The sequence below is a fragment of the Zootoca vivipara genome, chromosome 4 (genome assembly GCF_963506605.1).
Source record: "Zootoca vivipara chromosome 4, rZooViv1.1, whole genome shotgun sequence".
NCBI classification, from domain to species: domain Eukaryota; kingdom Metazoa; phylum Chordata; class Lepidosauria; order Squamata; family Lacertidae; genus Zootoca; species Zootoca vivipara.
Window position 1 is genome coordinate 21,226,280 of NC_083279.1, and position 21,306 is coordinate 21,247,585.

Sequence of the window (21,306 nt, forward strand, 5' to 3'; positions counted from 1 at the left end):
ACGAAGAAGGGAGAGTGATAGTGGTACAAATGATGCTGCAAGGAGGGAAATTGATTATAGTTGGAGTTTATGCACCAAATGAAAAAAAGGCTGAATTTTATAAAAATCTGGAGGAGAGGAATTCATGGATCAGAATATAATCCTAATGGGAGATCACAATGGAGTGGTAATGCCAGAATTAGACAGAGTGATAAAATGAAAAGAAATGAGCTAGGGCAAATTACCAAAGACATTTTTTGATTTAATTGAAAACCTTGGGTTAACAAAAAAATGCTCTCAACTTTATGGAAATAGTATTTATTTTTAAAAATAATAATAAAAAATCATAAAAGCTAAGGTGTAGTAATACTGCATGCACAATAGAAGGCATTCGGACTTGTCTTTTTTTGCTTTCATCTGAAGACACTGAAATCCAAATACTGTAAACACCAGTTTTCTTGTTAAAGTTCCTCTTTGACCTGTAAGTAAGAAGAAAATATTTCACGGTTGAAGTAGTCCGGAACAACTTTGCTTTACATTGTTGTATTTTGAGCAGACTCTTTTATGTTCCAGAAAAAGTTCCTTTTCTCCCTAGATTATTTTTGCAGAGATGTCCATAATAGTGAAAAATAAGCCCCTGGTTAATGGACTATGATGGTCTGTAAGTTCCTGGGCTGTATCATACCCACTTGCCTAGATGGGTACGGAAAGGATTTATTTGCACATTATAATTTCCTTGGAAAGAGCAAGCCAGAGCATTGGTCTAGATTTCAGGAGTCTCTGAAAGGAGCCCTAGGGTTTGTGTTGGTGTGCAAGACTGGTGGTATTTCAGGATTACCACTGCCTGCCTGCTACCTGCTCAGCTTTATATTTGTAAATTTAAATAACAACAATGAGAGATTCACAAGAAACCCATAATCACTCTATGCTGCATCTTGACTTCTGTTTTCTGGTCGTGTTAGAATAGGATGGAAGGTTTGGAATACAACTCCCATTTTGAAACATTTTTTCTCGCGAGTTCCAAAATACTAATCTTCCTACTACAACATGGATTCAGAGGATGTCACAGCAACCCCCCCCCTTTCCTCATTGATTTGACCCATGTTGACTTGCAATATTGTTTCATTTTTTAAAAATTTGCAACTCTTTCCGACTCAAGTTGGTAACACAACTTAATTGACAGAACGGTAAGGTGGCCTTTTGCAAGGAAGAAGTTTTCTCTATGATAGAGGCCCTGTGTTTTGTGTGCGTGAGAGAGAAAACTGCATTGTGCATGTTTTATAGCATAAAGACATAACCCACTATGTCCTGGGTTCATTGTTCATTCAGCTTCCTTAAAATATCATTTTTTTTACTTTTTTCTTTTTCGAAAGCAAGTTGATAATTCTTATGGTTGCAAACATATGCTAGAAAGTGTGTGGGTAATTCCTGCTGAAATCTCAAGAAGCAAGAGAGGTGGCCGACCAAGATTTCTATGTGTTTGAGGCAAGGCTTCTGCAATATGAATTTCTCCTTGCCACGACTGCCAAAACTGGAGTATGTTCTGTGAAACGGGAAAAAGCAAACTGCAGAACTGCACATCGTAAGATAAATTATGCAGATCTGCTGCGTGACTTTTGCATCCAGAAAAACCCAAACTTCCTTGGCTAAACACATAATTTCCTTTGGAACAAAAAACTAGGTGAAATACAGCTGGTTTCTGTGAACTTGCAACTCATGCTCTCCTGCCTCATGCTACCTCCATGACTCAGCAGGATTTAACCCACTCCAAAACATCCTCAGTGGTTTTCTGTTAAACCACTGGCATTGGTTGTGGAAATCTCTGCCTCCTTCAATATATGGGAAAGCGTCAAGGGATTCTGTTGGCACCCATAACAAAATCTGTTTCCCCCAACTTAGAATCCGAACATGTGAGGCATAAGATGTTCCCAGTTAAATAAATGGTAGGTCAGGCCCGTGAACAAACAGTTCCTAAAATGTTAACGTGTACATACTGTACCTTTTTTCGGTGGCAACTACAGGGGAAAAGGTCGTCATCTGGCTGTTCCACTTTCTCCATGCCATCTCTCACTTTCGGTTCAGTCACTTGTAGTTTGGCATATTCCTAATTGAAAAATTAAAAGGGGGGGGGGAGACACGTCTTGTACTTGGCGCATTCAGTGTTGGAAAAGCTGTAACCAATCGATTGCCCATTGCTCCAGCAAACCTCGTGGGGAAGAACCTGAGATTCGGTATCACAGAAACTGTAAGCGGACACGGGCTGCACCTGGTGACTTGCTGAAATATCAGTACCTCCGTGTTAATGCACAGACATTTTCAGCTGTGTTTCGGGAGGGGCTTTCTAAAGCTGGGCTCTTTGATCTTTGCTGATTGCTGCTTTGAGGAACATATCCCTCCACATTAGAATAGGATTTGTGGAAGGCGGGATGCTTCTTTAACAAAATGCCAGCTTAATTTTTAGGGCATACCTTTCACACGGTGCTTACTTGCAGATCTTGGTTATTAAACACCACGGGTAATGTTTTAAAAGGATGCCCTTCGATTTGAACGGATGGCTTGAAGGGATGCAAAATCAGAGAACTGTTGTGTTAGAAGGGGCTACGAGGGTCTTCTTTTGGGCAGGAATCTTGCCTGACGTGGAACTTGAACCCACGACTAATGCACACATAACATGTTTGATGTACCACAACAGCACCAATGTGGTTATATGTAACAAGTACGGAATTAGGGATTGTGAAGGTGCTTCTATACTTTGGGACTGGGGTGGTGGCGAATTCAGCCAGCTGCTTGCTATCTGATCAGCGACTTTTGTTTTTAGATATACTGTATATGTAAATACAGTCTTGCCTTGGTTTTCGAACAACTTAGCTCTCAAACGTTTTGGCTCCCTGAACGTCGCAAACCCGTAAGTGACTGTTCCAGTTTGCGAGCTATTTTTGGAAGCCGAACGTCCGACACGGCTTCAGATGCTTCCTGCAGCCAATCAGAAGCTGCGCTTTGGTTTCCGAATGTTTTGGAAGTCGAACGACTTCCGGACCGGATTCCGTTCGACTTCCGAGGACGACTCTATGTTTATTGTTCTTGGAAATGTAACTGTATTATATTAATGTATCTGATAAAGAAATTAATAGTGTGTTTGTTTTGTTTGTTTGAACAAACCTTAACGTTTAACTCATGCTGCCAACCTAGCCATTCAAAAGCACACCAGTGCGAGTAGATAAATAGGTACTGCTCTGGTGGGAAGGTAAATGGTGTTTCCATGCACTCTGGCTTCCGTCATGGGGTCCCATTTAGAAGCAGTTTAGTCATGCTGGCTACATGACCCAGAAAGCTGTCTGTGGACAAACGCTGGCTCCCTCAGCCTGAAAGCGGAGATGAGCATTGCACCCCATTGTCAAATTTGACTGGACTTAACAGTTCAAGGGTCCTTTACCTCATATGAAGGTATGGCAATAAATATAGGAACAGCCATGTGTTTGTCCCTCCACAGAACTGGAAAGTCACTTTAGTTCTTTATATTTAAGGCATTCTTACATTTACATTTCCGTAATCGAAGAGAGAACTGACCTGAAAAAGTTTGAAGTAATAGCAAAATATATGGTCTCCCATGAGGTTGTTTCTTGCAAATTCTTGTCCCGCTTTTGCAATATTCTTTGCCTGTCAGGGATAACAGGTGGGGGAGAGGTAAGGTATCTTCATGTTAAAACTTTAATTTTCTTATAATGCCAGTTTCCCTTCTTCTTGCTCAGTCCCACCCAATCCAGATCAATTAAATTCCAGTTTTCACATGTGTAAAACTTTATCAAATTGAATGAGTCCATTATAGGCAAACCCGCCCCCCCCCCAGTCTCAAACAGACTAACATTCCATTAGCTGGGAGAAGTGATGATTCTTAAGGGCATAAATCCACCAGGGATTTTGTGCAATGAACCCAGACAGCGGCTATCAGTCTATACCTTTTATTAGGACCAACCAAAAGTCCCAATGTGGAGCTAGAACATCTGAGTTAAACGGGACTAATTCCAAAAAAGGGGGAATTTGAGAGGAAGAAGGAAAAACTGTGTTCCTAGTCGTGCACTAGCTGTTTCCTTGCCTCCCATTTTTTACCTGCAAATCTACCTTCTTGTAGATTTACTGCAATCTACTTTATTGCACGCCAAAACTCCATGCCCAGCTTTCTACTGCATGCTTAGATTCAGGAATCTCCCCCCCCCCAATTCTGTGCAGCACAAGAAGCTCCTAAGAGCTGTGGGAACATAATTTTGCAACATCTGTGCGGGTCCATTGTATTTTCACCTCTTCGTCATGGTCTTTGGCCCACTGCAGTTTCTCCAGGAGATCGCTTAGGTCGTTTTTGAAAGGAATATAATGTTTCCACGGTTGTAGCTCGTTGTAAAAATGTTCGTAGTAGATGGAGTCCTGCTTTAGCACTATGCTACTTCCTGCTAGCAGATAAGGCAGTCGGTACGCGGCCACTGTGCCATCAATATTAATTTGGTATTTATACTGCAAAACACACAACACAAAATTCATAAACAGGAAGCCTGTAGATTTGTTGTGTTCTCTCCACTATGGCATCGACATCTGAAGGTTGAATACCTGCAAGAAGATCTGAATGCAGGAGTTCAGAGAACCTTTAGGATATTTTTACACATTTACTTAGCAGCAAACCTGGGTTTGCCGCCAGATGTACCCTTAATAGTGAGCTCCAGCCAATACTGGATTGCTCATGAGTGTGTTGCTTTCACAACTATGCTATGCTTTTAGCCCATAAACATAATGTGTGAGCTCTTAATCAGGTTTAGCTGGGTTCGTTTTGAAATTCTCCTGTCCCTCTGAAGTTCTATAATTTTATTATTACTGTATTAAACTTTCTGTTTCACAATGTCAAATAAAACATTTTACAAACTTTAAAATATCCAATGACTTCCCCTCTTCTCTTTCCGTGGTTCATTTTACATATCACACATCACTGCATATTTTACTAACCATTCACAAAACTAATCAAAGCTTAAGTGTTACTAAGAGTCTCATCCATTGACGCTTTCCAAAAGGTGTAAAGCAATCTGAGGTCTTTATTTTGAATATATATATACCTATACAGTGCTTTTCCCCCCCTAAAAAATGTTTAGGGGTACAGTACTCTCATTTTGACTCAAGAAAATCACCATTTTATAGTTCAAATCGGGGAAAATAAATACAGTAAATGGACAAAAGTACAAAGATTCACAAAATGTTTAGGGGTATACGTACCCGTGTGCCCCCTCCAAAAGCACTTGTGTGTGTGTGTGTGTGTGTGTGTGTGTGTACTGATGATTATGGTCTGTGCAGGCAGAGAAACATGCCTAGAGCAGTAATGTGCATTGACAGCTTCGCTGAAGTCTGCTTGAGACATTTAAGCCCCACATGGAGACCATGAAAACTACTTTCGCGTCGCAATACTTCATGTTATAACATTACCGAGCTTACAACATGAGCCAACTGAATAGCGTGAAATATCTGTGCATCGGCACCGGCAACCGCTAGGAACTGGCAGAACTGGCATAGAAATACGACGTTTAATTGGGCAAACTAAAACTGTAAGCCCAAGAAGACCAACATTACCTCTCAACTCAGAGGACCAACAATCTCCACATTAGAGGGATAATTTTAATAACAGTAAAATCAGCCCAAGTTGTAAAAGGCTCGGGGCGGTTTTGGATCATACCTCTGGTCATAGAAAAACCATCTTCCATTTACTGGCTTAAATTAGAATTTAAGGTCTCATTTTGCCTCACCAAAACATTCAGGGAAATAATGTGGAAAAAAATAAAACCACCTGCACAGATTGTCTTACGAGGCATCTAGAACCGCAGCAATTTGGACAAAGTGAACATGTTTATCCCAAGCAACAATGGCAATAATAATAATAATAATAATAATAATAATAATAATAATAATTTATTATTTATACCCCGCCCATCTGGCTGGGTTTCCCCAGCCACTCTGGGCGGCTTCCAACAGAAGTATTAAAATACAATAATCTATTAAACATTAAAAGCTTCCCTAAACAGGGCTGCCTTCAGATGTCCTCTAAAAGTCTGGTACTTGTTTTTCTCTTTGACATCTGGTGGGAGGGCGTTCCACAGGGCAGGTGCCACTACCGAGAAGGCCCTCTGCCTGGTTCCTTGTTACTTGGTTTCTCACAGCGAGGGAACCGCCAGAAGGCCCTCTGCACTGGACCTCAGTGTCCGGGCAGAATGATGGGGGTGGAGACGCTCCTTCAGGCTATAGTAACACTTTAAGGCTTCTGAAAAATTATAATCTAGATACAGCCTCCATAGAACTGTGTGATAGTGCTACAAAGACTTGTAAGATATGCTTTTTAATCTCTGGGAGCTGGGCAGCTGCCAACCTCTCAATATAATTTTAAAAAGGGGAGAAACCTCTAAAGCAGGGGTCCCCAGACTTACTGGCGTTTGGGCCAGTTCCCACCGCGCCGATCGCGCGGCGGGCCGGAGGGCGGGGGAGTGCGCGCCCGTGCGCATGCACACGGGCGCTTACTGGCGCGGTGGCGCGCTTCCAGGGTGGAAAAAGCGCCGAAAATCCGTTGTGCGCATGCGTATGGGCCTCCCCCGACCCGGAAGTGCACCAGAAATGACCTCTTCCGGGTCGGGAGAGGCCCACGCGCATGCGCACAAAGGATTTTCGGCGCTTTTTTCCCGACCCGGAAGAGCACTGCCGTGCTGCGCGCCGTAAGAGCAGGCGGCGGGCGTCGTCGCGGGCCTGATTGGCAGGCCAATTGGGCCGCATCCGGCCCCCGGGCCGTAGTCTGGGGACCCCTGCTCTAAAGGCTTATCTAAGCCCAATCACCTTTGTACCGTACCTTGAAGAAATCGAAAAAGGAAATATGCTTCACAATGGGGCCATAGAGACTTTCATCGTGCTTGAAAAAGAAGAAGTTTGTAAACGCCGCATCAATGATTTCTGGGTACTTTCTACTCATTTTCACAAGTTCGAGCCTTTCTTTGCGGCTGTCTCGGCCCCGCCATATCGCTGTGGCATTTTTCTCTTCCCAAGGCGGCCCGGTGTTTGCTTGAACAGACATCATGTCCAGGCTGACTCTGTTGAGAGGAAACGGGATATATGTCCACAGTTGTTGGAGCTTCCAGGCAGGAGCGGGTGTCACCTCCGTATTAATATGCCCCTGAGGAACTACCACCGATTCTGGCTGAAAGGCAGGCGACATGGCCCAGCGAGAGACCCCAGAGAGCAGAGTCTTCTCTTCTTGTAAGGAATGTGGGGTTTGTACCTGTTGCCATTTCACCAGAAGTGAGAAGATCGCATGAAAAGCAGTATGCTCAGAGAGACATGTGAGGAAACTGTTTCTATTCCTGACTGGGATGGGTTGAGGCAAAGGCACGCATAACCAGGCACTATCCTGACTTTTTCAATCATGTCCTCCAACATTTCTCTGATAAAAATAGGGACGCCTTATTTAATAATAATGATAATGATAATAATAATATCCCACCATCTGACTGGGTTGCCTATCTGCTTCTTTCCCCCTCTTGTCCATATCCCCCTTGCATCCAGCTTCCCATTTTCCATGCATAAAGGTGATGGCTTGTACCCACTGCTAACTGCAGCAACAATGAACACCGTCAACAAGAAACATCATAAGATGTGGAACAACTTCCAAAACCTTGGTAGGAACTCTTACCGGCCCATCGTTTCTAAAACGGAGTCTGTCAGGTCATAGGTTGGCATCACAATGTCTTTTGAATCGTTGGAACCGCACCAGGAAAATATGGGGTGGATGTCCTGAGAGGATTTCTTTTTCTCCAAAGGCCAGTCTCCCAAATTGACAAAAAACTCGACATCTGGCATTTTCACCTAAGAGACAGTAAAGTGAAACATTCGGTATCTACGACTGCATCGGGCCACTCTTTTACCATCCCAAAATTGACATCTGTTTATTTTTTTTTTATAATTTTGCACTACAGTTCACATGTAATGCACACAAAGCAAACATTCCTCCAGACTTGTAAACTTGATTATTGAAATTGGGTCTAGCCCTTTATGAATGACTGGAGAGTAACTGGAACGGCAAAGGCCACTCATTCCCTGATTGGAGTCCTGAAAGTATATATTACACCAGTACTCCGGGGTCTTCACTGACTTTCTGTAGCCGCCTGCGTACAATTTAAGGTTATTTTGTCCTCTAAACCCCCCCCCCCCCACAACACAAAACTATGAATTATGCTTTGTATTTCTATGGGATTTGCTTAAGTGCTGCACATATATTACATTTATCATAACCCTGCAAGGTAGACCAGTATTATTGTCATCTCCTCACATTCACCAAAGGAAGCCTGAAATGGAGTGGTTTGTTCATAGGTCATTTTCTTTACCCCAGGCTTCCTCAACCTCGGCCCTCCAGATGTTTTTGGCCTACAACTCCCATGATCCCTAGCTAGCAGGACCAGAGGCCAGGGATGATGGGAATTGTAGTCTCAAAACATCTGGAGGGCCGAGGTTGAGGACGCCTGCTTTACTCACTACACCCAAGATAAGTGAATTTCTCTGAGAAGCAACTCTCGACAGGCTTTTGTAAGGCAGGGATAAGCCAACATGTTGTATTTGTCTTCTGCCTTCTTAGGGTAAAAGGAACCATGTACACCGAAATCTTTAGGAGCGCAATGCCACCTGCTGGTTTATAATCACAATGTGAATTGCAAGCCATTCTATTTCTCAGAACCTAAGTTCAGGCTGCATTTACTGTATTGACATATTTTTCAACAGACTTCTTGAAGCACATTTTCTTTAATGTTCGTGGCGACATCTTTTGAATGACGGTGCAATCTGCACTGGGTTCTAGGGAACCCTGTGTTTCCTTGAAAGTTTTGAAAGGGAACTTCAGATATCAGTAATGGCAGCTCAAAGAGCTTGCCCTCTGCTATCAATCTCCCCCTGCAATGTGCAGACAGATCTGGGTGTTGAGTTGTTGTTTACAGTCATGGTTTCAATTCACATGGTGAGGGCCAAAGGCCCTAACCAGCACCCAGTGGGAATTGAGTGGGCACCCATACAATCCTCTTGAATACTCAGGAGTCCTGTGGCACGAATGAGGCAGTTCAGGGTAACAGTTCCCTCATGGCAGAAAAAGAGAAAACAGCAAAGTACAAAATAATGTACATTTAAGCATGGGATACAGAACAGAGTGGACCAAGGTTTTGTTCCTTTTTTTCGTAATGGAAAGCAGATTGCTCTTTAATTTTGCCATTTTTAAATTTTTTTTTTAGAAAAACAAACCAGCTAAGTGGGGAAAGGAAGAGAAAACTAAGTCTCGTTTTGATCAGAAGCATGGTGCAGGGAGAGGGCAGGTTAACGTGTTCAAAATTATACCCTCCCCTTTTCATCAATGACTGTAAATATTACCAACGGGTGTAAACAGCAACTTGCAGGTGGTGGTAGTCAAGTGTTGTTCTAGGCACATTTTGCGACCAGGAATTTCAATAGTGCGAGCAGTTTGTGAGCTCTGGACGCAGTACTGCGCCCTAAGATTTCGGATTAAAACTGCAGAGTGGAAGGAAAATAAAAGTAGTCCAAAACCCTAACCGTTACACAATACTGTCTCTGACCACAGAGTTCTCATGTCACGTCTAGTTTGACACCGACTGTATGCCAGTTGAGCTAACTGTCAGGGCTGACCGGCTTCCTCTCTTCACACAATCACCACAAGAGTCTCCTGATGGTATTATAGCCTTTATTTACAGTATTTACAACCGGTCATTAGCACATAATGATCATTCATCAGAGTCACTCAGTTAAGATCTCTGCTGAGGTCTGTGTTTGCCCTTCCAGCAAGTCAGAAAATGGTGAACACTCTCGCTCTGTATTTCGCCCCTCCTCTTATCTACACGCCTCACAAGAGCTGGCTTAAACATTTCCCCTGATTCTGTACCGGAACTTGCTCCTGTGAACTCCCTGGCTCTATATCTCTCCCTGTCTGTTCCTCTATTCTGACTTCAATAACTCTCTCCTCCTTATCCCCCTTGGGGACACCTCCTCCTTCCTCCAAGCCTAAGTCTCCCCCTCCCTTTGGGAAACTTGAAAGTCTGGTTCATCCCTGATACTGATTGTAAATTTTCTCATCAGAGAAGCTGCCCCTGCAGCGATAGAAACTTCTATCTTTTTTTGTTCTGGAGAAAGGAAAACTCATTAGGGACCCTTGAGAGATTTGCTCTGCTTAATAGCACGGACGTAACTAACTTGCCTAAGTCATCTGGATTTGGTTTTTGCAATTTTTACAGCACACCCTTCAGGCATCTATTACTTCAAATAGGCTGGAATTCCAGTGATGAGACGACTCCAGGGACTTTTTGACAGTAGATTTTCCAGAGCAAGATTTAGGACAGCATGGTTTTCAGCAAAAATGACAGCGACATAGTAAGAAAAAGGTTAATCCCAGCACCCAGTCCTTATCCAATTTAAGGCTTCCCTTCTAGGACTCTTAGAAAGGAGCCTGTCTAGCACCCAGGGTGGATAAAAATCAATGATTTTTTTTAAAAAAATCAAAAAAATTGGATTTTTTTGATTTAAATCGGATTTTTTTGATTTAAATCGATTTTTTTGATTTAAATTGGATTTTTTTAAATAAAATGCTTTTTGAGGAAAGAATATTACCATCCAAAGGTTATTCCATCATGAAATAAAGATTCGTTTTTGTAATTATGTAGTATAAGGTTGTATATGTTTAATTTATGGGGTAAATAAATTCCATTAATCCATTCACCTCTTCCAGAGGTTTTTGTAAGATTATTGGGCAGTTTCTCTGCCTACAAGATATTATCACAGGTGCTTGGTTTACTTTTGCAGTTCTCAAAACTGAATTTGACTCAACAGAGATCACATGCCTCTTCTTCACAGCAAAAATGTTATAACATGAACAGAGTTGAGAAAAAGACCTTAATCCTATTGTTCTACAAACCTATGAATACAGAAGCAACCCCTTCAGTGCTAAGTTTCAAGAAGTTCAGTGAATAGAATAGAAACAATATTTTTCTGATTGTTTGGACAGTATTTAAGTTTTTCATGTGTAGGCTGGGCTGACAGTCTAAGTTTCTTAAAATATATATATTTTGTTTTTGTTTAGCCAAATTAGTTAACAAACATGGATGTTTGTTTAAGCAAATAACATTTGCTGAAATGTTATTGTTTCAGTTGAATAAATCTATTTAAATTGTTATTATTAAGGTAATGATTATTTTTCTCCTTCCTAAGTACAACAGTAAAGTTGTCCAAATATGAATGATTAACCTATTAAACTGGGGATAAAAAAACTAATATGAAAAGTTGTTATTCTAAAAATCTTCATCTACTTGCATAATAAAGTTATACCAGCAAGAATTAGTCTTTATGATTTAAATCAACTATGATTTAAATCAAGCCTTACTGACTAGTGATTTAAATCGTGATTTAAATCGTGATTTAAATCAGTTTGATTTAAATCAAATCCACCCTGCTAGCACCAGACAGGAAGGCCAGCATTTGAAACTGTAGATCAGAAAAATTTCCTGGGCTGCTGCAGACTTATGGGAATCGGGAAGGCTGCTTGACAATAATGTTACTCCTAGTTGACAGCAGCACTTGGGAATGGCTAGTTTGCCACAAGCTATAGGGGACTGCAGGCTCCCATCTTGTCCCCAGTTGTCTATCAGCTCAAATTCAGACAGTCACATCTTCGTTGGCCTTTCAGTATTTAGTTAAAATGAGGCTTTTCTAAATAACCATTCCGGCTGCCTAGTGGCGGGTGACTCTGTTTCTTTTGCTCACAGCACCATTTTCCACCTGTGTCTTATGGAGGCTGTCATTTGTTTTCAGGGATGCAGGTGGTGGTGTGGTCTAAACCACTGAGCCTCTTGGGCTTGCTGATCAGAAGGTCGACAGTTCGAATCCCAGTTGCTCTGCCCCAGCTCCTGCCAACCTAGCAGTTTAAAAGCATACCAGAGTGAGTAGATAAATAGGTACCACTGTGGTGGGAAGGTAAACGGCGTTTCCGTGCACTCTGGTTTCCGTCACGGTGTCCCGTTGCACCAGAAGCGATTTAGTCATGCTGGCCACATGACCCAGAAAGCTGCAACCCCATAGTTGCCTTTGACTTGACTTAACCATCCAGGGGTCCTTTACCTTTCGTTTTAATGTTTATTTCAAGGTTGCCATTTTTTATTGTTAACTCGTTTTTACTGTTTATTGTGTTCTACAGCACTTTGGGTGCCATATTCATGGCAGAGGACACAGCACATAAACTTAAAAACAAAACGGAATTAAAATCTGTAACAACCATGTTTTTTAAGACGTCTACTCACTTTCCGAGTCAAAGAAAGAAGGATGGCATCCATGAATATCCTGAAGCCTACATGTTCACCGTGGGTCTTTATGTAAACCTAAAAAACAAACAAACCAGACTGAGCATGTTTGAATTAGGCTCCCCCCCTCAAAAAAAGAAAGAAAGAAAAGGCTTAAACCCTTCAGATCACCCCCATTTTCTAATGTAACTTTAGGACTGCAGAACCAACAACACAGAATATATGACAGCCAACAACCTTGCTCTTATAGCTGCTATTGCTAATGTCCAACAAGTTTGCCAGGCCGACAATAACAGTTTTACCAGGTCCTCATTAGGAGCACCTTGTGAGGATTTGTAACACAGAACTAGCATTAGATGGAAGTAATGGAAAGAGCAACTCTTTCTAACAAGAGTGCCAGCTCGTTGGAAAGGGACCCAGTCTTCAGGGAATAAATCCAGCCCCAAGATGCCTGCCTGCCAATGCCACCTACTTTGCAATATGCAATGCCATCACCCTGCTTTGGAGAGAAATCTCTTGTTCACGGCAAAAGGTGGGTATTTTCTGCACAATGCATAATCAACGTTTACTGCCACAAGATTCTGCAATAGCTGCTCTGTTAATTTTTTTTTTTTTAAAAAAACATTATATAAATTCATGGTCCACCAACAGCTAGTAACCATGTTCAGAGACAGTTTCTCTCCGAATACCAGATGCTGCGGACAATGAAAGCAAGGATGGGAATTGCCCCCGTATAAGCTACTACATAGGGACGTGGGTGGCGCTGTGGGTTAAACCACTGAGACTAGGGCTTGCCGATCAGAAGGTCGGCGGTTCGAATCCCTGTCACAGGGTGAGCTCCCGTTGCTCGGTCCCAGCTCCTGCCAACCTAGCAGTTCGAAAGCACGTCAAAGTGCAAGTAGATAAATAGCGTTTCTGTGTGCTGCTCTGGTTTGCCAGAAGTGGCTTTGTCATGCTGGCCACATGACCCAGAAGCTGTACACCGGCTCCCTCAGCCAGTAAAGCGAGATGAGTGCTGCAACCCCAGAGTCGGTCACAACTGGACCTAATGGTCAGGGGTCCCTTTACCTTTACCTTTAAGCAACTACATACTTGCAACTGGTTTTCTCATGTCAGACTAGATGGAACTTGGTCTGATTTAGCAAAATAATTATTTCGCTTTTACCTTGGCTCTTCCTGAGTTCTTGTGTTCTCTTTAGCCTCGGGTTACCTATTAGTAGTTTGGCCAGAAGAAAGGGTTTATTTATTTTATTTATTTATTGAATTAATAAGCCACCCTGTACCCGGAGGATGGTTTCACTGATGTATGCTCTAAGTTTAGGAATTTAGGAAGCTTGCCATTATAATAAGGCAGACTCTTGCTCCATCTACCTCTTTGCTGCCACATACACCCGGACAACATCATTACTGGCCCCAACAACATCCAACATACCATCTCAGGACTATTTAATTGCTCATCTTCTAACACTGTATATGCCATCAAATGCCAACAGTGCCCTTCAGCTCTCTATATTGGACAAACAGGCCAAACCCTACGCCAAAGGATAAATGGACATAAATCTGACATCAGGAACCACAAGACAGAGAAACCAGAAGGAGAACACTTCAATCTCCCAGGGCATTCTATACAAGATCTCAAAGCAGCTGTTTTATTACAGAAAAATTTCAGGAACAGACTGGAAAGAGAAGTTGCTGAATTGGAACTCATTACCAAGCTTAAAACCATGGAGCCACCTGGGATGAACAAAGACATTGGATTCTTATCTCATTATGCATGATCAAGCTTTCTTTAGTGCTTCAGCCCTTGCTTTTCCCCCACAGGACCAATTGCAGTCATCAGCAGTTGTTAACAGCCACCTACAGGTTTACCACTCCCATCAGCCCATCACCCATTCCCACCCCACCCCCACCACCCTCTGTATATACATAAGGGTCTGACTTCTGTTTCAAGTGTATCTGAAGAAGTATGCATGCACACGAAAGCTCATACCAAAATAAAAACTTAGTTGGTCTTTAAGGTGCTACTGAAGGAATTTTTTTATTTTCCATCTACCTTAGTAGTGTTTACTCTGACCGGCAGGTACATGCATATGCCAGGCACTTGCATAAGGACACCAGCTGATTTCTGTCAGCTGAACAGCAGGCTCCAGAGGAACAATGACTACCTTCCATTGTTCTCCAGGGATTTTATCATACATTTATTTGCAAAAACAGCCACTTCCATCAGGGGAGTGTGTACCTTGTTGTCTTTTATGGTGTAATGGCACAAGCTCTGCCTCTGCCCAAACCGCTGTGGGATTTCTTTGGCAATTTTGTCAGGGTCGACTGTGGGGAAATGCGCCAGATCTCTCTGAATCTGCAAAATGGATGGAGGGCAGCTCATTTCTTCCAGCCAAGCATTTCCATCTTCCTGGGGGCAATCACAGTTCTCGTGATAGACGGGTCCTGCACACAATAAATTTGTTTTAAGGCGTGTGTTTGCAGTCACATATCGTACATATTCGATAATGAGTTACAATTAATTTGAAGCACCTCTTGACTTATATTTAGCAAGATACCTGGTTTTCTAGAGCACTCTCCAAAACACATACAGTGGTACCTCGAGTTGCAAACACCTCAGGTTACAAATGCTTCAGGTTACAAACTCCGCTAACTTGGGAAGAGTTACCTCGAGTTGAGAACTTTGCCTCAGGTTGAGAAAAGAAATTGTGTGCCGGCGGCGCAGTGGCAGCAAGAGGCCCCATTAGCAAAAGCACGCCTCTAGTTAAGAACAGTTTCAGGTTAAGAACGGACCTCCGGAACGAATAAAGTTCATAACTAGAGGTACCACTGTATTTTCAAGACTTTTGATGATGGAGGGCACAGGGTTTTTTTTCTGGATTAAAATCTGACAGTGTCTTTATTCTTAACCCTCAAAACGATTTATCTATATTTTCCCACCAATTCCCAGAACAATGGGCAGGCATTCTTCTTGCAGCTGCGGGACAGTCTAGCAGCTGATATCGCCTCCCAGAGTCTCACCAGGGCCTGTGCGAGGGAACTATGGCTCTCACAGGTTTCATATCCCTGCAGTAAATGCTCAGAGATGAGCCCGTGCATTCTGGGCAAAGCTAACACATCTCTGAATCCATTACCAATCAGCGGCAACATGAGCTGCGTCACACAATTCAAGTAGATCTTTTCTCCTCCCTTGCATTGAGATCACTGCCCATATTGTGGAAGACCGAAAGGGAGATTAATAGTCCACCGGAAGGGGTGGGCACATCCAACAAGTTGGTTTTACTTTTGCAAGGCAAACTTCGGTCCCAATTACAATGCATAAGAGTCTCCCAACAGTGCAGATTAATGCTACTACGTGAGATGCCATTTTTGTACCTTTCAAGCTGTACGGAGATTCGGCAATGTGCACACCTTGGGCCTGAACCTCGATTCTCAGGTTTTTGTAGCTTGCATACATCCTGTACCTGACGATGAAGGAGCCATCTTTCCTGTCTAATATTTGCACTCCTACCCGCGTAAATTGCTCCTCGGGAGCCGTGATCTTTACTTGGAATGCATTTTCACCCGGAGAGACGGTAAACCTATGCAGGGAAACAAAGAAAATGGGGAAGATGAAATCAAACATCCCCCCCCCCCTTTTCAGGTTAGAATTCTACAGCCGAGTCGAAAAGTTTAAGGATAAACTTTGGGGGTTGTAAAGTTAAACCAACAAGGGAATGGGTCTCACTGACAGCTGAAATACTTCATATTATCTGATACTCTGCAACAGTGCTTTTCAATTTATTTATTTTTTTACTTCTAGGGAAGTCTTTCCACAGAAACTCATCTGCCAAGAAACCCCCCTGCATATTGCAATGTATTCTGGGGTCTGTTATTCAGTTAAACTGAAGTGCTGACCAGGCCTGCTGAGCATCACTGTCATCGCACGTGAGGTACATATTGCATGCATCAGTAAAAGTGGATGAGCTGTCTCTCAGGGATTAAACTTCTGTTGAACACCAAGGTTTTCCAGAACTTTTCTACCAATACCCAGAGCTGGATAAATTAACTTGCAAACATGCCTACTGAGGTAAATGTTTTGAGTAACCTTTCCCCCCCCAGATGTGATGTGAACGCAAGAAAAGGTAGTGTTTTAACACCCCTCCCTATCTAAAATACCTCCATGGTTCCTCCTCACACTAGCAAAGATACTATAATGTCATGTATTATACTGAAATTGAAATATGTGTTTAAGTGCTTTGTAGGTCTCTTGGCAGAAGGGATGTGAGTGGCGCTGTGGTCTAAACCACTGAGCCTCTTGGGCTTGCCGATCAGAAGGTTGGCAGTTCAAATCTGTGTGACAGGGTGAGCTCCAGTTGCTCTGTCCCAACTCCTGCCAACCTAGCAATTTGAAAGCATGCCAGTGCAAGTAGATAAATAGGTACCGCTGTGGCGGGAAGGTAAATGGCATTTCCGTGCGCTCTGGCATTCGTCATGGTGTCCTGTTGTGCCAGAAGCAGATTAGTCTGTGGACAATCGCCGGATCCCTTGACCTGAAAGTGAGATGAGCACTGCAACCCCATAGTCACCTTTGACTGGACTTAACCGTCTAGGGGTCCTTTACCTTTACCTATAGGTTCCTTGGTGATTGCTCAGTTTCAGGCTGATTTTTTTTCCCGTTTATAAAGAAGGAAAAAAAGTAACTTGTGTCTTCGTGGATCAGCCCAAATGTCAAATCTAGAATCTTTTTTCTCATAGGAGCAAACAAGAATGCCTCAGTTAAGCCTTGTCCTCCGGTTGTTCCCCAGCATACTGCCTCCTGAAACTTGGAGGCTGCTTGTAGCCTTTGTGACTAGTAGCCACTGATCATACCTTTGACTAATCCTCTGACTAAGCCACCTAACCAACTGCCCATCCCCACATCTTGTGGCAGTGAATTCCACAAGTTCATTTTGTGCCTTGTGAAAAAAATACTTCCTTTTGAAGGTCTGGAAGCTCCGAAAAGACCAGTGGAGTTAAACTCAACCACTGATGCACTGCTCAATTTGTTTGCTTCTATTATAACACATTTCCCCACCCAAATTCATGCCTCGTTCTCTTTCTATTTCCAATCATTTCTATATAGTGGGAAAACATCAGGGATTTAAATTCAAGTACAAAGTTGGAATGAACTTGAAGTGCAATAGACTTTGCAAGGCTTTTTTTAAAGTGCTACATTGGTTAAATTACAACCTTATTTAAATTATAGCAGGTCCAGTGCTGCAAACCATTAAGCAGCTGAAGTCAATTTAATCAGTCTGACTGTGTTTAGGACCATAGCCAAAAAGGGCAGGAGTTGCAAATATTTTCCCCAAAGAAGGTCCTTGGTTGTCCAAGACAATATGAAATCCAACACAGACCTATATGAAGGACCCAAAGGCATTTTTTAAAGTCACAAAAATAAGGCTTGTTTTTTTAAGAAAACAAAAAAGACACTGGAAGAAATTCTGTATTCCTGAAATTCTATGTAGAACTTTGCATTAAATGCATTAGCTTCACATTACACGCCTGCAGATGTGGCCCAACTATGGCTCAGGGCAGCTGTGCAGGCTCCCAGGGACAAGATTGCACCATCGAAAGGGGACTTGATATTAAGCTCACTCCTCCGTAACCATCTATAATCAGAGATTTTTCCTGGCTGCAGCTCATGATTAGGGAGGAGAGAGCTTAACCACAAGCCTGAGTACAGATAACACTATTGGCTTGCTATGGTATGCGAACCAATGCACACACATGCAAAATTATCCCCATCCAAGTGGATGAAACTCGAGCACTACACATATGGAACTGGGCTTCCACAGGGAAGGAGAAAACCTGCATCCATTCAGATGGGATCACATGTCTAGATGCATGTGTATTCAGCCCCAAGGCAGTGGTTCTCAAGCTTTTTTCTCTGTGCCCCACTTTCGGATTAAAAATTTGCTTGCACTATGTTGGGGTTTTTTTATTGATAAGAAATGCATTGGAGAACACAACTAGGATTGTCCTCAGTCACTTGAGGCTCTCGTTTTGAAAAGATATCTTATCCACATTCTGCAAAAAAATAATAATATTTTGATACTATACTACCCTGAAACGTTTAAATGTTTCTTTGATCGTCCTTGTAGCTTCCTGCCACACTTGCCACCCTCTCTTGCCACACCCTTTGAGAACCACTGGTCTGGGGCATTCACAATTTGCCCCTTTCCTCCCAGCAGCATTGTGGCGTTTGCTGGTGCTAGGGGTGTGGAGGGTGAACAGAACCAAGCTGCTGGGGACACGGAGGCAATGCCAGGCCAGGCTCTGGGGCCCACAGACCCCTGACGGCAGGCAGGGTGGGAAAGGCATCCCTGCTTGGGGGCACCCTTGAAAACTGTGCACCTGGGGCTATGGCCCCTCCCTGACCCCCACCACACTACACCCATGTTTGCTCTCAAATGAGTGCACCTTTCTGGGCCAAACATCACACGCTGCACTTTTAAGTAGCGTTCAAAACTCCCATTGTTCTAGCCGCATTTTGTGACCGGGAATTTCAATAGCGTGAGCAGTTTCTGAGCTCTGGGTGCAGTACTGTGCCTAAGATTTCAGATTAAACTGCAGTGTGTAAGGACCTTTTTCTGCCTCCCCACTTCCAGCTACTCTCTGAAGACTGGAGAAGAGATATTAGGAGGGTGGGCAGGTGAAGGTCACTAGACAGTGTGAAAAATGAACATAAGGCTTTAGCTGCAGTTCGTTCATTTTCAGCTTTGTATTATTATTATTATTATAAAAAAGACATTCTGTTGTTGCACCCATAACCTCGGTTTAAGGCGCCCTTGAGCTCCTAGCTTTCTAACACTGCTTTGAAGCATACACATAAAGACGGTAAGTGTGAATTTTCTAAGGACGTTTCCAAAAACACAGATTTACTCGCAGCTCCTTACTCAAGAGTGCCCTGGGGGAACCAATCAAAGTTTGCTAAATCGCCTTTCTCTCTCTCTCTCCATAGAGCTGTATACCGAGGGCAGAGCGGATCACACACACATATAAACACGCGCAAAAGTTGCTTTTCTTTCCAAAACACAGAGCTTCTTCCGGATTCCTGCGACGGGCATGCAAATCCGTTTCCAGATCCGCCAAGCCAGGCTCTCGCATCGCTTCGCATCCACCTTAACTCCTCCCCGGCCCTGTTCCCACCCGCTTAAAAAAGAAAAGAGAAAGCGTTACACCGAATTACCTCTTCCCTTCCGTGTCCACAGCCTGGATGTAAAAATACCGGGCGGGGAGGACCACCTCTGCTCTCAGGCCGGGTCCCCATACCAAACTCCTCTCGGGGCTCAGCTGGCTCCCCGCAGCCGACTCGCAAAGGACCAGGATCACCGTCCCCAATGGCCAGTAGCAAGTCAGCCCAAGGCGGAACATTTACAGAGCTTCCCGTCGAAGGAGCAAAGGGCAAAGCGGGGGGTGGGGAGGCGAGCGTCTCTCTCACGCTTAGAGACGGCAGTTTTGCAGGACGGAAGGCAGCGTGGTGCGATCGGATGTTTCCTCCGCTTCCTGCCCTCGTCCGAAAGCTGCAAGGGAGAGGCGGCCTTTGTCTGGGCGATGCATGAGCGGGGAGAGGCTCCGGGACGGCAGCCACATGCCAGTTCCTTTGTCTTGCGACGGCAGCCCCTACTAACGACGCCCGGAGCCTTTGCGCTCCTCCGCCCGCATCTCCGGCGCGGCGAGAAGAGAGGGTCGGGGGGTGGGGAGAAGGGGAGCGGGCAGGGTTCGTCGGTCCCACGAAAACTTCTTCTTCCGAAGGGGAAAAACACACGGGAGCCACTTCCCACGCTCACCAGTCATGCCGGGAAATGTAGTCCAGCAAGGAGATGTGGGGCGACGAGGTGGAGACACAGCGGTCGGCAGCCGGGGGTTGGCGGAGCGCGGGAAGATCAAGGCGCGGGTAGAGATGGGAAGAGACCCCCGATGGTCATCCAGCCCAGCCCAGGTGATGCAGGAATCGCAACTCAAGTCGTGTGGCGTCTTGAAAATGTCACAGATTTATTGCGGCATAATCTTTCGCCTGGTTTATAGCTCAGTTGGTTACAGCTCGGTCACGGTGCCGATGGTGCCAAATTCCCAGCTGCGTGTTCCTGCATAGAGGACCCTCAGGGTCCCTTCCAACTCTACGATTCTATGGGGCTTGAACCCACGACCCTGAGATTAAGAGTCTCACGCTCAACCAACTGAGCTATCCCTCAAACATACATGACAGGTGGCCATCCAACCTCTGCTCCAAAACATCCAGGGAAGGAGAGCCTAGCACTTCCAGGAAGAGACCTTTCCACTGTCTAACAGAGTACTGTCAGGAAGTCAGAATCTCCTTTCTTGTAACTTGAAGCCTTTGGTTTATATGTCCTACCCTCCGGAGCTGGAGAACACAACCTTGCTCCATCTTCCATGTGACTGCCATTAAAATATTTTAAGATGGCTATCATACCTTCTCTCAGTCTCCTCTTTTCCAGGCTAAACATCCCCAGCTCCTTCAACCATTCCTCTTAAGGCTTGGTTTCTCGACCCTCGATCGTCTTGGTCTCCCTCCTCTGCACACCTTCCAGCTTGACAATATTCTTCTTAAACTGGACACAGAACTCCAGGTGTGGTCTGACCAAGGCAGAATAAAAGTGGGACTAGTGGGTTTCTAGGGGAAAACTCTCCTTCTGCATAGGAATCCCCAAACCGCTGGTGCAGCAAGAGGTCCCAACCCTGCACTCAGCCCTCACCTGTGGCTCCTAGAAGCTGTCAGCATGCAGCAGCAGCCACACCCTGGGAAATGGCCGTTACTGGCCAACTAAGGGTAGTTGAGGGTAGCAGATGGATCTCAAACCTGGCAAGATAGGCAAACACAGGCTCTGGCAGATGGAGCAGACGAGACCAACAGTGGAACCAGAAGAAGGTGGTTTCTGCACGTACTGTAGAGGGAACTGAGGGGCCGATGAGCTACCTGGGAAGGTAGCCC

The 21,306-nt window shown here is 44.1% G+C and overlaps 1 protein-coding gene across 1 annotated transcript; it reads right to left on the reverse strand.

Annotated features, from left to right (window-relative positions):
* Positions 1 to 271: 271 nt before the first annotated feature.
* On the reverse strand, positions 272 to 20,134 carry POGLUT2 (protein O-glucosyltransferase 2). The gene is made up of 10 exons (XM_035116014.2): positions 19,543 to 20,134; positions 15,705 to 15,910; positions 14,569 to 14,774; positions 12,330 to 12,407; positions 7,682 to 7,854; positions 6,845 to 7,082; positions 4,276 to 4,485; positions 3,547 to 3,636; positions 1,979 to 2,083; positions 272 to 458 (listed from the first exon to the last, which is right to left on the reverse strand). Exons 1-10 carry the CDS (start codon positions 19,725 to 19,727, stop codon positions 441 to 443), a joined length of 1,509 nt encoding a protein of 502 aa, XP_034971905.2. The 5' UTR covers positions 19,728 to 20,134; the 3' UTR covers positions 272 to 440.
* Between the last annotated feature and the right edge of the window lie 1,172 nt (positions 20,135 to 21,306).